Source organism: Lepisosteus platostomus, chromosome 10 (genome assembly GCF_059453375.1).
Source record: "Lepisosteus platostomus isolate fLepPlt1 chromosome 10, fLepPlt1.hap1, whole genome shotgun sequence".
Classification (NCBI taxonomy): Eukaryota; Metazoa; Chordata; class Actinopteri; order Semionotiformes; family Lepisosteidae; genus Lepisosteus; species Lepisosteus platostomus.
Genome location: NC_142620.1, coordinates 3,593,728 through 3,608,614, shown reverse-complemented (window position 1 = coordinate 3,608,614; position 14,887 = coordinate 3,593,728). Strand labels below are relative to the sequence as shown.

The following is a 14,887-nucleotide window of genomic DNA, read 5'->3' as shown; positions in this document are numbered from 1 at the left end:
GGCATGATGAAACTTCTGATCCAGCTGGAAATAAGTGATAACCTGTTAATTTTCAAAAATTAGAACATTAATTCCAAGATGATGAACTAAGTGCACTTCATGATTTCAAGGATTCAACACATTTAACACTGTTTTTTAACACAATTCTTCTTCAGTCTGCAGGTGCTGGCCTTTTTGATGATACCAAGTAGTTGGTCGCTATATTTTACGCATTTACCACAATGACAACCTCTGAGTATACTTATTTCATATTTTATTTTACACAACATAACAACACAGCCAATGTTGTTGTTTTTTTTTTCTGTACAGGGATTTTTTTTTGCCTGAAAACAAAGGCATATCAATGTCACTGAAACGAAAGTTTGAAATTCTCTTTAAAAAATATCAATTTAATAAGAGGTCTGATAAGTCTATTTTTCTCTCTATTATATGCAGGAAATTTAATTTCCTTTTTAAAAAGGCTTTTTTGTGAAATCTTTCCACCGAACACCCAGTCCCACACCCCCAACAGATAGACATATTTCCATTTCCTCTTGGTACCTCCTACTGCAGAAATAAGAAGCCAATTAGTTTGCAAGGGAAGGCAGTAGTGCATTCCTCTTGCTGGAGTAATTTATTTATTTATAACTGGGAATGTTTTGTATGGTTGTTGTCACAATGCCACATGAGCATGGTGTTGTTTGTTCACAGCTCTGCTGGAGATGCCATTTATCAGCTGAGACAAGTTTGGAATTCCAAATTCCTACAAGGCAAGCATCCACTCACTCACTGTTGGCTCTGAAAAAAAAAACGACTTAAAAAATGATGCAAGGAAAAAAAGTCACACAGTGCTTTCCAGTATCCACTCCGAACTTGAAAATGTCACTTTCCCACTATCTATATCTGAGTCATCCAGCTGTAGAAGCATACCGTTCATTGACAGGCTCCGCTTAGACCACAAATTCCCCAACTTTTGAGAACCAATGTAGCAGTGATACTTAGACAAGTCTTCATTTAGAGACAACCTTCTTTTAGCCTTCACACCATCCGTTGGCAAGGTGAGATATTTAGTGGGCTTGGATTGTGCTCTTCTGAAGCTTGGCGTCTCCTTGGCTTGCACGGGAGGAGGGAGGCTGGGCTGCTGCAAGGCCGTGGAATTATTCCGATTGGTGTTCTGCGTCTCCGCGCTGGGGAGAGCCTCGATCTTGGGCTCGGCAGATGACTTTGGCCCCCCCTTGCGTTTTGGCTTTAGAGAACCGGTCGAGCCCGGGGTCCAACTCTGGGTTGCCATAGAGGTAGTGGTGGAGCAATCAGGAATGGAAGTTTCTGAGGAGTGTGTCACTGTGTCACTCGGGACTGTCTTCTGACACCGCTCACTCTCCTGTTGCCCCAAGGCCTGCTTTGAGACGGAGGGGTGAACTGACCCTCCACATCCCTGGGGCTGAGATCCATTTGTTTGTGAGTAGACGTTGCTGACCTTGGTTGCTTTGCTGGGGTCGCCGGAGTTGCACACTTTGTAGCGGATCATCAGGATGATGATGAACACAAGAACAGAAGCTACGATTATTCCACCAATTATGATGATCATTGTGCCACCAAGGAACTGTGATTGCATAAAGTGACAGCGCAAGTACTCCTGTTCGGTGGTGAACTGGATGCAGCCCACAACCCTGGTTGCCGTGAGGGAGGTGATGTCATCATCATAGATGGCCAAGACACAGAGGTCATACAGGGTTCCTGCAGCCAGATTGTTCACAAGGAAGTTTTTGCTTGTCGGAGGAATCATTCTGTAAAAGATATAAAGAGCACTGATGTAAAATGTCATTTAGAGTTTTAAAGTCAATCCAAAGCTTCCATCTACAGAGCTAAAAATAGTCTAAAAATCTCAACTCTTAATTATTTGGAAGAAGCGGAGAAGCAATTTAGTGTTCTCTCGTATCACACATGAATTCATTTTTGCTTTAAAACTGAAGGACAGTAATGCTCATTACTGTGTGAAACCAAACCACTGATGTACTGTTGTAAGTCATGAAGAACAATCTCCTAGTTGCTTAATGACCATCTTTACCATAAAAATATTATTCTAAAGTAGATTGCAGGAATTCTCTCTATGTTTGATTGACAAAAAGCAGGACCTGTTTCATTGCTTTAAATAGTTAAGCATGATTTTTGTTCAATTGGCACCCCTAAATGAGTATTGTGCCTTCCAGATAGTGTTGATCTGAGAAGTAGCTTTTTGTAATTGAATGGTTTCCCTTATCTTTACATTACACTATAAAAGCAAGATCTGAAGATCCCTATCTTAACTATTGGTTTGAAAACAGGTAAATTTTAAATGCCTCGAAAGATGATAATAACACCAAGAATAGCAAAGAATCTGCTTCATTGGACAAGCCAGAAGTCAAACCTTAAACTCCTTTAATGAGAAGTTTACAAACCATGTATCCATGCCTGTTCAGAGTGTGCAATGTATTCTTGTATTGCAATTTGAAAACTCAAAGCAGCCTTTTCCCCACTGCCACGGCAATGGTGACAGGAGAGCACAGTGGGAAGCATGCTGCCACATGTGTGTTAAAGGTCACGCTGTGCCATAGCTACAGTATTCAGCTTTGGACTCTTTTTTTTCCTGGTACTTGTATTTCTAGACAATGGAATGTGTCATGTTTTTCTACCTTGTTTTAGATCTATACTATACATGAAAGTGTATGCTTATAAATGTACCAGCAATGAGATTATTTATTAATTTCCAGGACTGAAAAACATGGGGTATCCATAAGCCTTAATACATTTCAGTGAAATGTGTAACTGTATAAACATTAACACCTTAATTAAAACATACATTTTCAACACTAATAACTGTACTACACAGTATTTAATCATTGTGTCTGTATAGTAGCCTCACAAATTATTAAACCAATTCATAAAACTCTTTTTTAATCTTAATCTGTGCATGGCTAACTCTTAAAAAAAAACGCATAGTATTATGATGAGCTTGTCTGAGGCTTTGAAGCTTTACTGTATTTATATTTGTCTCTGATAGTGTCAGCACCCACATACACCCTGAATTTAATATATAAAAAAGTTCTAATTGCATATTGTAATCAATTAAAGACCCATTACATTGTAAACCTGGAATGTATAATGGAGAAGTGCAAATGAGCAAGTAAAGGTTAATTCCAGTAGAACACAATGTCTCATCTCTTGAACCTTTTTCAGGTGTGCTACACTAAGGGGGAAGGGAGTGCTACTGTGCTTTGCCTGGTCCAATTAAATAATAGTTTTATCTACACATGGCCATAAAACCCAGTCCAATAAGAGGTCTGCCCACGTTCGAATACTGCAGTACAGTAAAATCAATATCTTCCTAATATCCCCCTAATGAAAATGCTGTTCCAAAAAGCATCTGTTCTTATAGGTATTTCACATAAAACCAATGTAGTTATTGTAAGTCGACCTGCTCAGATATTTACACTTACGGATGGAGGGCAAATTAAAAAATATTTGCATTTGTAAAACATGTTTAATTTAGCTGTATTTTTATTGTTGTCACCAAGTATGTTTAATGGTTTACGAAGATCTGACTGGAAAAGGATTTTTGATTGGCTAGTTTACCAATCCCTTTTAGAAAACTGAAGAAATACTGTATCTCATTTTTAGACAAGATTGCTATTTCTCTTTTTAGTGCTTCAACCCCTCATGGCCTTAAGCTTTCTGTGGTCTATGTGTTCTCATTAGGTCTCTCACATCTTACAAAAACTGTTACAAGGCATACAGTAAATCATGCAGTTCATGAAATCATCTATACATGCATTTTTAAATTTCAAAATCATTTTTAAAGTTCCAGGATCAAACTCATTTATGCTACTTTTCTTCTTCAAAATTTAATGTGTTCCACTAATTCTTATTGCCTGAGGATTAATTAAGTTTTTTCACCATATGGAACTTGTGTGCTGGGAGCTTTATACCTTAATTATAGAATCATGTTCTATTCATTTTGATAGCCTGTATTTCTTTTGATATTCTAAAAAAGTGACATTTTTAAAAAGCCAAAAGAATAATATTCCTAAAGATAACATTTTCATGGTTTGCACTCCCTGTTATTATTATCAGTGATTCCATTTTGGGAAAACAAAATGTACTATCTGAAAGAATGATAATGTTCATGCATGTTCAATTTTTATAAGCATTTTGACAAATTAGTGATGTAGGAGCCGTACTAAAAACTGAAAGTCAGTTTTCTTAGTTCTGAAACTCAATATTGATGTTCTATAAGAGCAAAAAACTTTGACTATTGCCATATCAAATAGATGAAACATTTCATTATTTTTAATGTATGCTTTGTGCCAAATTGTTGTAAATAGGAACAAAATGTAATATAATAAATAAAGTGATTTATTTTCTTTCAGTCAGAACAAATAAGTAATTTCTCCCAGCAACAAATAACATGATATAAATAATTGTACACACGTTATTGCTATACATAATTTGATCTATTTGTTCAATTAAACCCATTATGTCAAGTTATAGCTTTCTCTCATGTATTTTTAAACCTCTCTTTTAAAAGTTATTGGAAATTACTTCACAAGCAAACGCAATCGTGCATGTTATTACAGTTCCGCATTTTTGTTTTTGAATAACTAACAAGAGAGTAAATAAACAGAAAGAGATTTAAGGTACCATTTTTTGCAATGTACTACTGTAAATCAATTAAAATTAATTGGCTAGATTGCAAATGAAATATATGTATATTTATAAAATATTTTTGTGTGTTTTTTGAATAAAGTAAAACAGAAAATTATTTAAGGGATTAACCTGAAAGTAGCAGTGTTAGTAATGCCAGAATTTGATTAATTTTTCAAAATATTATACATGCTTTAAAAAAATTACCAAAACCGGACTCATAAAGTGAGTAAAGAACAAGTTCTGTCCCCTATTCCACAGAATTTCCCAATTAATCACCATATTTTTTCAATCATTTGCTCAATCTGAGACCGTCACAATTTAATGGATTGGTGAACAAAGATTGATGATTAAATAAGAGAAAATAACAATCCCTAAAGAGTCCAAGTCATTATATAAATATAACATAACCAGTCCATTTACTTGATTTTACTGTTTGTAAAACGTTAAGAAGTTCAGTTGATTGGACTGCTAATTGTTGCTCTTTACAGCACATAAACTCCAACAGACATTTTCTCTTCTTTTGAAACAAAAACCTTTACTGTTGCATTTTGTCTGTCCTCTTAAATCTCCTCATGGCATAACTGTTTGAAAAACACTGATGAAGTCCACATCATCTATAAAAAGCATAAGTAACACTGCTTGATAAAAAAATATATTTAGTATTTTAGTCTCTTGTACAGTAATGTACTACATTTTTATATAAAAAAAACAGTGTTTTTAAAACAACACACAACTGCACAATTCCCTTACTCCTCAGTGGTCCTGCTCAATTCAATGTTTGGATAAAGGACAATCTTAACCATTAAGCAATAACATCTAGATAAGTAATTTCCTTTTCTTGTTACCAGCAATTTCCAAAACAGCATGAGCTTCATGCCAGTTCATGCCAGAGTAAGTGTACCGCAGCGTATTAAAGGATCAATGAGTGGGAATACTGTCTCAGTTTGAAACAGGATACTGTGTCTTACCTGTAAACAAGAGATTCATCATAGGTGCCATTGTATTGGATTTGGAACATGCGAATGCCTGGTACATTCCTCTGAAAGTTAAACTTGATAAGGGCTGTCGAAGAAGTGGCTTCTGCTATGACCACACGTTTGTCCTGGCTCTGTTTCGAGTCTCCTGTACTGGTGCTTGCATTAGAACCAGACTTGGTAGAAGTTGAGATATCTGATGAACCTGGGTCTGGCTCCTGGATATTATTTGTGCTGTTAGTAATGTGGGGCAACTTAATTATGTTGAGGTCCACTGTCTGATGTGCTTCTCCAGCGGGGTTGGAGGAGATGCAAGTGAAAGATCCTGTGTCTTTTACAGTGGTGATAAGAATGTCCAGTGTGCCATTGTTATAGACCAGTGTCCTTGAAGAGTTCGAGACCAGCTTGCCTTCGGGAGAGATCCAGTGGATGGCTGGCTCTGGATCTCCTCTTGCTTTGCATCTCAGTGTTGCACGCTGGCCCTCCAAAACCCTCATTTCATGTGTATAGCGAGTGATGAGCGGGGGCTCGCACAGGAACTCCTCCTCTGGGATGGACCAGAAGTATCGCCCGGACAAGTGAGAGGGAGTGGCACATGTCTCCAGGTCATCTTCCCTTGTGAGCCTCCTCAGCCACAGCAGCTCACAATTGCAGTGCAGTGGGTTCCCACCAAAGCTCAGTGCAAACGAGGTAGGGCTTATGATCCCAGATGTAGCTAGAACCTGAGCCCGCTGAAACAGCGGATCGGGAGGGAGCTTTTGGAGTTTGTTGGAGGTAACATCTAAGCGTGTTAACTTCTGGAGGAGAGAGAATGTGCCTTCGGGAATGTAATCAATCATGTTGTGGTCCAAGCTGAGTGTGTGCAAGCTGATCATCTTTTGAATGGCCTCCCAAGGGATAGTTTCCAGATTGTTATAAGATAAATCCAGCTCTTCCAAAGCCAGCAAATCATTAAAAGCCCCAAGGAAGATTACAGTGAGCTGGTTGTTGTTCAGAATCAGATGGTGCAGTTTGGACATCCCACTAAAGGTATCATTAGAAATCCTTGTTAACCGATTGCTGTTTAGGTGTAACGCTCGCAAATTTTCAAGGTCCGCAAAAGCGTGAGGAGTGATGTAACTAATTGTATTCCTTGACAATGTAAGGTCCACCAGTTTGGTCATGTTGGCAAAGTCTTTCCGTTTTATGCTTGTGACAAAGTTATCGGCAAGGCGCAACTCTACGGTATGCCGGTCGATGTTTGGTGGGACAAACAGAAGCCCTTTTTTGGCACACAGAGTTGCAAGATTGGGAGACAATATCTGACAGACGCAGCGCTTTGGACAGATCTGGGCCTTAACTGCCATGCCAATAACCAGCAGAAAGACAAGCAGTTTTTCCATTGTAAGTCGGGTTCAAACACCTGCAAAGCAAAAACAAATAAAAACAATGACTGACTTGACTGGGACATTAAGAGATTTTCATTACAGGAAAAATAGCATAAATCAATTGAGACATTAAAATGGGAAGGTTCTGCAAACATATTTAGAGATATGTATCTAATAATAGATGTTATATAATATAACAATAATTAAAATACTTTATACTACAGATATCACTTCTGTTTCTAGCATTATTAACTTTGTTACTGATAAAATTACTGTATCTCACATCCTTGACTGCTGTCACAAGAGTCATACATTTTGGCAAAAAAACCTGGAAGGAAGCAGCACAGGAGTTTTAGACCATTGTGTTGCGGCTGTCAACAAGAGAAATAATATAAGATCACTTTATTAGCCATATACAATTCCTTGTAATAGGAATTTGTCTTTTGCATACCCAAGCACAAACAGGGAGAGAAGCTTGGGGTCAGAGCGCAGGGTCAGCCATTTATACGGCGCCCCTGGAGCAGTTGGGGTTAAGGGCCTTGGTCAGGGGCCCAACAGAGTAGGATTCCTTTGCCAGCCGTAGGACAGTGACACTAACCCAACCATGCAGGTTAACCACTGGTTGTGTACTTAGAGAATCTAATTTTGCTCTTTATTTCAAAAACTTACTTGCAAAATTAGTCTTTTTTAGCCATGACTGGATTGTTGTCCTGACAGTATCGTTTATTCCACAGTAATCTTATTAACAACAAGTCCCATAACAAGCTGTAAGATTCACATATACATAACATTAGTTTTTTAGAACATTATTTTTTGCCATTTTTAGTACTTCATACTGTAGATACACACACGTCCATAAGCCCAGAAGAAGACACGTGTTTTCGTGCATAAAAGGACCTTATGGTCAGAGGATTCTTTAAGACAACAGATATAATTAAAAATGACATTAATTTATTGATGATTTTAGGAAAAAAATACAATGTTGCAAAATAAAATCTGGCATCTTGCTGTTGTTGAAATAATAGATTAAAAGAACATGAGCCATTCTGGTAACAGTGTTCTACACTAAGAAATGAATTGTTCTAAGTAGCTCTACAATTTCTTTCAGGAATGAATTATTACTGAGCGGAAGACTTCGGATATAGACCCATAAAATATTCAGAGAGAAAAGATTATTTAATGCCACAAGTGAAATGGAAACATAAATAAAATAAAACAATTTGATTATGTTAGGAAATAGCTTTGCTGTTAGCTCTAGAAAAGTGAGGATTACAGTGCAAATTCACTTTATTTTTAAAAAAAGGTTCTTCCTAAGATTGAGCAAGGAACAAGCTGTAAAGAGCATGATTATCTGCAACACAGATGTAAAATACCAAAAGTAAAAAGCAGAGAAAAGAGACATTATCAAGGGTTTTGCATGCATTAAGATTATGCCGTTTAGGATATGCTTTAATATTGTATTGTATTGATGCTACTGTTAAGCTGTAAAAAGACTTTAACTAAGCAAAATAACTGCTGTTTACAAAAATAAATATAATTTTCTATTTAAAAATGTTTATAGTTCACTGGTATGATTATGATCAACAGAAGCCTCTGACTCCTTTGTACATTTTGCTTGAATTCATCAGCAGTTTGGACTAGTTGTGAGATGTTTGCAAGAGATTAAAACCATTTGAATTTCTGTACCAAATATAAACACAGAAATGAAGATTAATTTTACTCACACAAAGCAGTAAACAAAATCTGGAAAACAATCAATGCTCAAGTACATCTCTAGGAAGGATTAGTTTTCTCAAGGGTTTTTTTTGGAAACAAACTTATAAATTAATTGGACTTTCTTGGAATTTAATAAAAGAATATCAATCTGAGGATGTATTCTGCTGTTCTCTTCTGTTTTCACCAGGCCATCTGCTCTTCCGCCCCACAATAAAACCTGACTGTATTTTTCAAAATGAAATGCTGTATGTTTTATGAAGGGTGAGAAAGGAAAAAGCAGAAGTCTTACATAAAATAAATAGTTGTACTTTAAATGGTGCTGACTAAGAAATGATTTCAAACCTATTAGAAATCAGAAAGTTGCCCTCCCCAATTTTTTAGGATTGTACTTCATCAAGTACCATTGATCTAGTGACATCTTAACCACTTTATTGAGATTTGAGAATTAATTTATTATATTCAGAATATATTCAGAGAGCAGAAGCTCAGCTCAAGACTGCAGTTTTTTCACCGGACCTCCTACTGACAAGAGGTAATGGGTACCGTAATAACACAGCTTTTACCTTTAGACCTCAAGAGATCAAAGGCCTGCATGATAAGCAGACTCGTTTTAAAAGAAATGACTATCTAATGTCTCCTGAGAACACACTGAGGTCATATGAAGAGATAATGGATCCCACACTGCTGGCTTGAATACGAATACAAACATCATGTGCATTACCTGACACTAATGCCTAAGATCATTTTTTTTCCCTTTCTCGACTCCTGTTTAAAGTAGTGGGTAAATATCCATTGAGGGATATAATCCACGTTCTGCTTTAGGTTCCTGTACTACAGTATATTTTCCTGCAGGTACTGTATAAGATGAAGCCCGTTGAACTCCATTATAATGTTTCTTTGACAAATAACTAAAGATAAAACAATCACAATAAAAACACAATACTAAATAGTAATTTTAAGTATTTAAGATAGTTGCCAGAGAAATATTTGTTTCATTGTCTTTCATGTTAAATGATCAGAGCATTAGACCAGCTCTAGACCTACTGTACAATCAGACCTCCAAATTGTGAGAATCAAATTTGACCTTCGTGCAACTTCAAAGACATAAATACATTGTTTTGAACACTAAATTGTTTAATCAAACCAATATACAGCACATTGCCATTATCACAGATGATATGAGACATAGAGCATCAGGAATTAAATAACTCTAAGAAATGTATTTAAAATAAGAGGCAGAAAAAATGCTTATTAGAATAAATAATAACTAAATGTTAGTGAAAGCACATGCCATGCTTCTGATTAATTGTAATTTGTAAATGAAAAAACATTTACAATAATACATTATTACAAAATAATACAATGCATTATTGCATTATTTACCCTAAAACTATGGTTCACAATGAAAAGATCCTGCCCTTATTTAAATCTTAAATTAAGCCATTTAGTCAAGAGACAGTGAAACTAATTGTAGTAGGTTTTTTGAAGAATGTATTCACTGTAGGCCACATGTAAAAAATCTACTTAATTCTGCTGGCTTAATTAAAATGAATCCTTATCCTGACATTTCAAATTTGGAGTGTAGTGCAGTTCAATATGCATGGTCTATGTAATGTCCAGGAAAGATGAACTTTTCTGTAAGGGACTGACTCTTGTTTTGACAGCACCATGATAAAAATGGAAATGTAGCTGTCTGCCTTGTTCCCTAAAACATCCTTGTGCCCTCCCATTAGGATTATTTATGCACAATACTGAACATTAACCATGTGAACCAGTCTACTGAGGTTTGCACAGCTTGAGGGATGAGTTGTTATCATTTATCTCCTTGATAGGAAAAATTAAAACAAGGGACCCATTAAAATGTATCCTTAGCTTTCAAATACACAAGTGATCGCATTAACTGAAGTTTTTAAAAATAAAAAAATATTTCAATTATACCAGTTGCTCTATGTTTAAACCAACTATTTCTCATTCCAGTTTCGCTATACAAAAATGATCAATGTCAGTATGGTAGCACACAACCAGCAGTCTTAGGAACATAAAAGGAAAAGTGTCCATATGATGTGATGTGAAATCTAAATAATTTATTGCTTAAAACAAAAAACTACTGCATAATTGAAAATCATTACATTTTACACATGACACATCAGCGAATTGTTTAGTGTATTCAAGGAAATACTGTATTTCACTTTCAGCCAAAATATCCTCAATAAAAAACAGTCGAATTATGCAGAAATGTCTTAATTATACAGTAGGTCACATGCTGGCTGCTAATGAAGCACCAGACAAAGATGTATCAAATGCATTAGGAAGTAAAATTACTAAATAAGTAGAAATGGTTAAAAAGAATCCAAAAATCAATCTGTCCAGTCATGTTTGGAATGGGAAAACTATTTCTGTGTACGCAGTGCATTATCTTAATTGAAAAGAAGTGTTGAGAATTATAAGAAAAGAATAGATTTGAATCCATACAGTATGAACATTCTACAATATTATTAACAATACAAAATATTTAAACATTTAAAATACATTGTATTTATTGCAGGAATAGACAGTAAAAGATGGAAAAGGCTATAGCTTCTTCAATAGAAACATTGCCATGTACAGTATACATCAAATATACAGTGCATATTTACATATTTGCACTATTACAGTAAAGTATACACCTATTTATAAATGTTGCAGTATCTCTAGGATACACACAGCAGGTATCACACTTTTCAAAAAAGAATGAATTATGTTGCTTGCATTTGTTTTCTAGGCTCAGGTTCTATTGAACCGATTTAGAAACAAGAAGCTTTGTATTTAAAATGCTGTTTAAACATACAGTATATTGGTGTGCACAGCATAACACCATGTTTACACATTTTGGTGGTCTAAGGTTAAGTCATGTTTTTCGGAAGCATCCAAGTAAAGGGCAAAGAATTAGTACTCTTGTAAAGTGAGCCACAAGCACACAGGAAGCCAAAAAACTGAAACTACTGTGACAGAAATCTGGTTATTGTTAATATGGAGCTATTTACTGTGTCACACTATGTACAATTGTAAACTTACAACATAGAAACTAATAACTGGATTTTCTCAAGAATAAATATACACAGTTTATATTATTCTGTTCATCTTCATTTTAAAGTTGTTGTTTTTTTCTGGAATATAGTTTACTCCTAAATTAGATCCAAGATGTTGACTCTAATTATGATGAGCAACTTAAATGAAATGGGTAACAACAACAAACAGAAGGAAGAGCAGATAATAAACAAATACTCATCAGCTGGGGGTGGTTTGATTCAATATGCCATCAAATTACAACATAATCAATGTTTAATTTGGATTCATTTGTTTGTTGTGCTCCTTATATTGACTGGTGCTTAAAGAAATTATTCAATTTTTTTCCAGAGGTGTGTTTTTCTGCATATTTGTCTCACTTTGTTTTATCCTTGTTAATGATGCCACTAGCCCAAAAGCAACAACCTTTCTTCCTGTACAGTTTTTCAGCAGGGTGTAACTGTTACTCACCACCTGCTGTGTAGTATCATCTCCGCCTGCAGCCCTTTTGAAGGCCTATCGGATACCTGTTGGTCTGTAGAAGGAGCAGACTGTTTATTTAATAGAAAATATACTCATAAATGTACAGTATGGAACGGTGGTAGTGAAGTGTCTTTTGTTATACAGCTGAATCTACAGTAGTTTGATAAATCCCTATCCACCAGCAGAAAAACTGACATTAGTACAGGTAATGAGCAAGGTACTGCTGCTTATTTGTTGTTTAATGGTTGAAGCAATGTTGATGGAGATTTTAAAGCTAAAAATACCATTGTCTAAAATGCTTTGTTCATTGTATTTTCCTGCGATCCTTTTCATGGGAAAAATATTCCCTTCCTGCTGTTTAAAATGCTTATTCACAGTTATTTTCCTACACTACCTAGGGAGAACATCAGAGCACATGAAAACTGCTGTGCATTTTAACAAGCTGCTTACAACCACCAGAACACATTTATTGCAAAAATCATGAAATGGTTATCATCAATTTGGTAATTTTATGGCCAGGCATTTCAAGTAAGCATTTTATCAAGGATCATCCACAGCGATCTGGGAATGAAGAGCAGCAGTCTCTCTAGTGTAATCTGTGGCCTTGAAAGTGTAATGAACCAGCTGTTAAACAGGAGTATAATGGAAATGTGGACATGAGTAATAATTGTATGGTTATATTTCAGATAGGGGAAAGAAAATAATTGATAACTTTATACATTTTGAGACAAATTCACATTTGTAATATTATGATACGGCTCTCCTGTGACTTGATGAAGCAGTTAGAAAATGGAAGGATGTATTTGTAATGTTACAGGAGGCTTGTGATGCCTTATTTTCATGTCTGGCCTTGATTACTCATTATAACGTCTTCTAAAACAATGAGAATTCCATTGTGAAGCTTTTCCTCTCTTTCCTCCCTAAAATGGAGCACAAAAAGGTGACAGGCATTTTGAAAGTGGCTGTACCCAGCACAGTCTTATCAGCACAAGAATTTAAAACTGGAAGGTTTCATTGTCAAGCCACAGCTGTGCTGGACTCAGCTAAAAGTAAAATGCTTTGGCAGACTAGTCACCTGGCAATTTAGAGTGTTTGGTGAATCCTAGTGGCACAGAAGATGCAACAGGGGTCAGATTGGGCTGTTCGGTCCAATGAGTGGTGCACGGATGATATGGATGCCTGCAGCAATGAACACCCACTGAGATTCGGCACACTAAACGCAACCGAACCCATATGCTGCAGAGTTGCAGGGATTATTAAGGCTCTGGTGTATTTCGAGAAAATGCTTAAATATTAACCAGAAACAAAGCAATAAAAAACTGCAGAACAATAAGTGCATGAATCTTAAAGGTATGCATGCGCTGATGTGTAAAATACGGCTGAAGTACAGGAGGAGAATTGCTTAATTGTATTGCAAATGTAAACAACTATGAAATGAACTTGTTGCCTTATTTTTGTATAATAAAACTATATGAAACCTTGCAGAGAAATCTATTATGAGTCATACAATATTTATTTATGAATCTTAGAGCTGTGTAATGTTTGCTGTGATAATGAGTTATAGGGCATAACGTAGGTATTAAAAACCTAAGCAATGGCATAATTCACTTTTGTTTTCAAAATTTATAATGGTAACTATACAGTGTCTGCTTGCATATAGAATAATGCTTCAAGAACATAGAAACTACAGATAGCTTACACAAAAAAGATCTACAGTATATACTCTACAAGCTAGCAGATTATATTTTTATACAGTAAAGACTGAGTGGAATTGTCATTAAAAATGAAGTTTAGCAGCTTGCATCTACTGTATAGAGGTACTTCTAAACCTGGACAAATCCTACCAGATTAATTTATGAAGCTTTAAATGACAAAAATAATACCCTTATTTTTAAAGCACCAGCAGCTTCTGAGATGACATTGAGGGCACTTAACTGAGCAACTCAAGTGTATAAAGATCAATATCCATGCTCTGGGAGAAATTCTTCACAGGCTGGGATGGATTCTAGGGAATAAATGCACTCATTGAAGTGGAGTTGAGTTCCTAATGCATGAAGCAAAGAGTTTTCTCTTGACGATGAAAAGTATCTCTGCAACCCAATAAACATGTTCATCCATGGTCTACTGTATTCAAGAAATAAACAACACTGAAGAATGTAGCATGTTAAAACCAGGCAGCTGTTTAACCTTTTCAAAATTGACTGAGTTAATTGGAGTTTAACTATATTTGTTTACACCTTCGATTTTGCACTCTGCCTTGCCTGTCATCCTCAATTTCTTTCCCTTCTGCCCAGTGTCTTTTATTTTATCTGGCACCCATACAGTGTTACAGTATATGTAAAATTTGAGGCAGGAGAACAAACTGGTTAAGGAAATGTGAATACTGCACTTTCAAGATGAAGAACAATACATTTTGTAATTGTAGTAAAATGCAAAGATTAAAACAAATCACAACCAATGTCATAAATCACAAAACTAAAGTCATTAAAACAGATCCTTGCACTGTATTTAATTGTTCTATCAATATTATAAAAAACAGTAAGGTTATATGCAAAAGACATGTGGGTACACAATCTTAGAAACAGTAAAGAGTTACAATATACTGTGTGTATGTTATGAGCATCAGCAATTCACTCAAAA

At 35.7% G+C, this 14,887-nt stretch overlaps 1 protein-coding gene across 1 annotated transcript in view; it reads right to left on the bottom strand.

Annotated features, from left to right (window-relative positions):
• Nucleotides 1-232: 232 nt before the first annotated feature.
• The window catches only part of lrfn5a (leucine rich repeat and fibronectin type III domain containing 5a), a 35,043-nt gene continuing 20,388 nt past the window's right edge, over nucleotides 233-14,887 (bottom strand). The window contains exons 2-3 of the mRNA XM_088647558.1: nucleotides 5,631-7,038; nucleotides 233-1,766 (exon numbers count right to left, since the gene is read on the bottom strand). Coding sequence (XP_088503684.1) covers nucleotides 821-1,766; nucleotides 5,631-7,018 — 2,334 coding nt within the window. The 5' untranslated portion in view covers nucleotides 7,019-7,038 and the 3' untranslated portion in view covers nucleotides 233-820. The remainder of the gene's footprint in view (nucleotides 1,767-5,630; nucleotides 7,039-14,887) is intronic.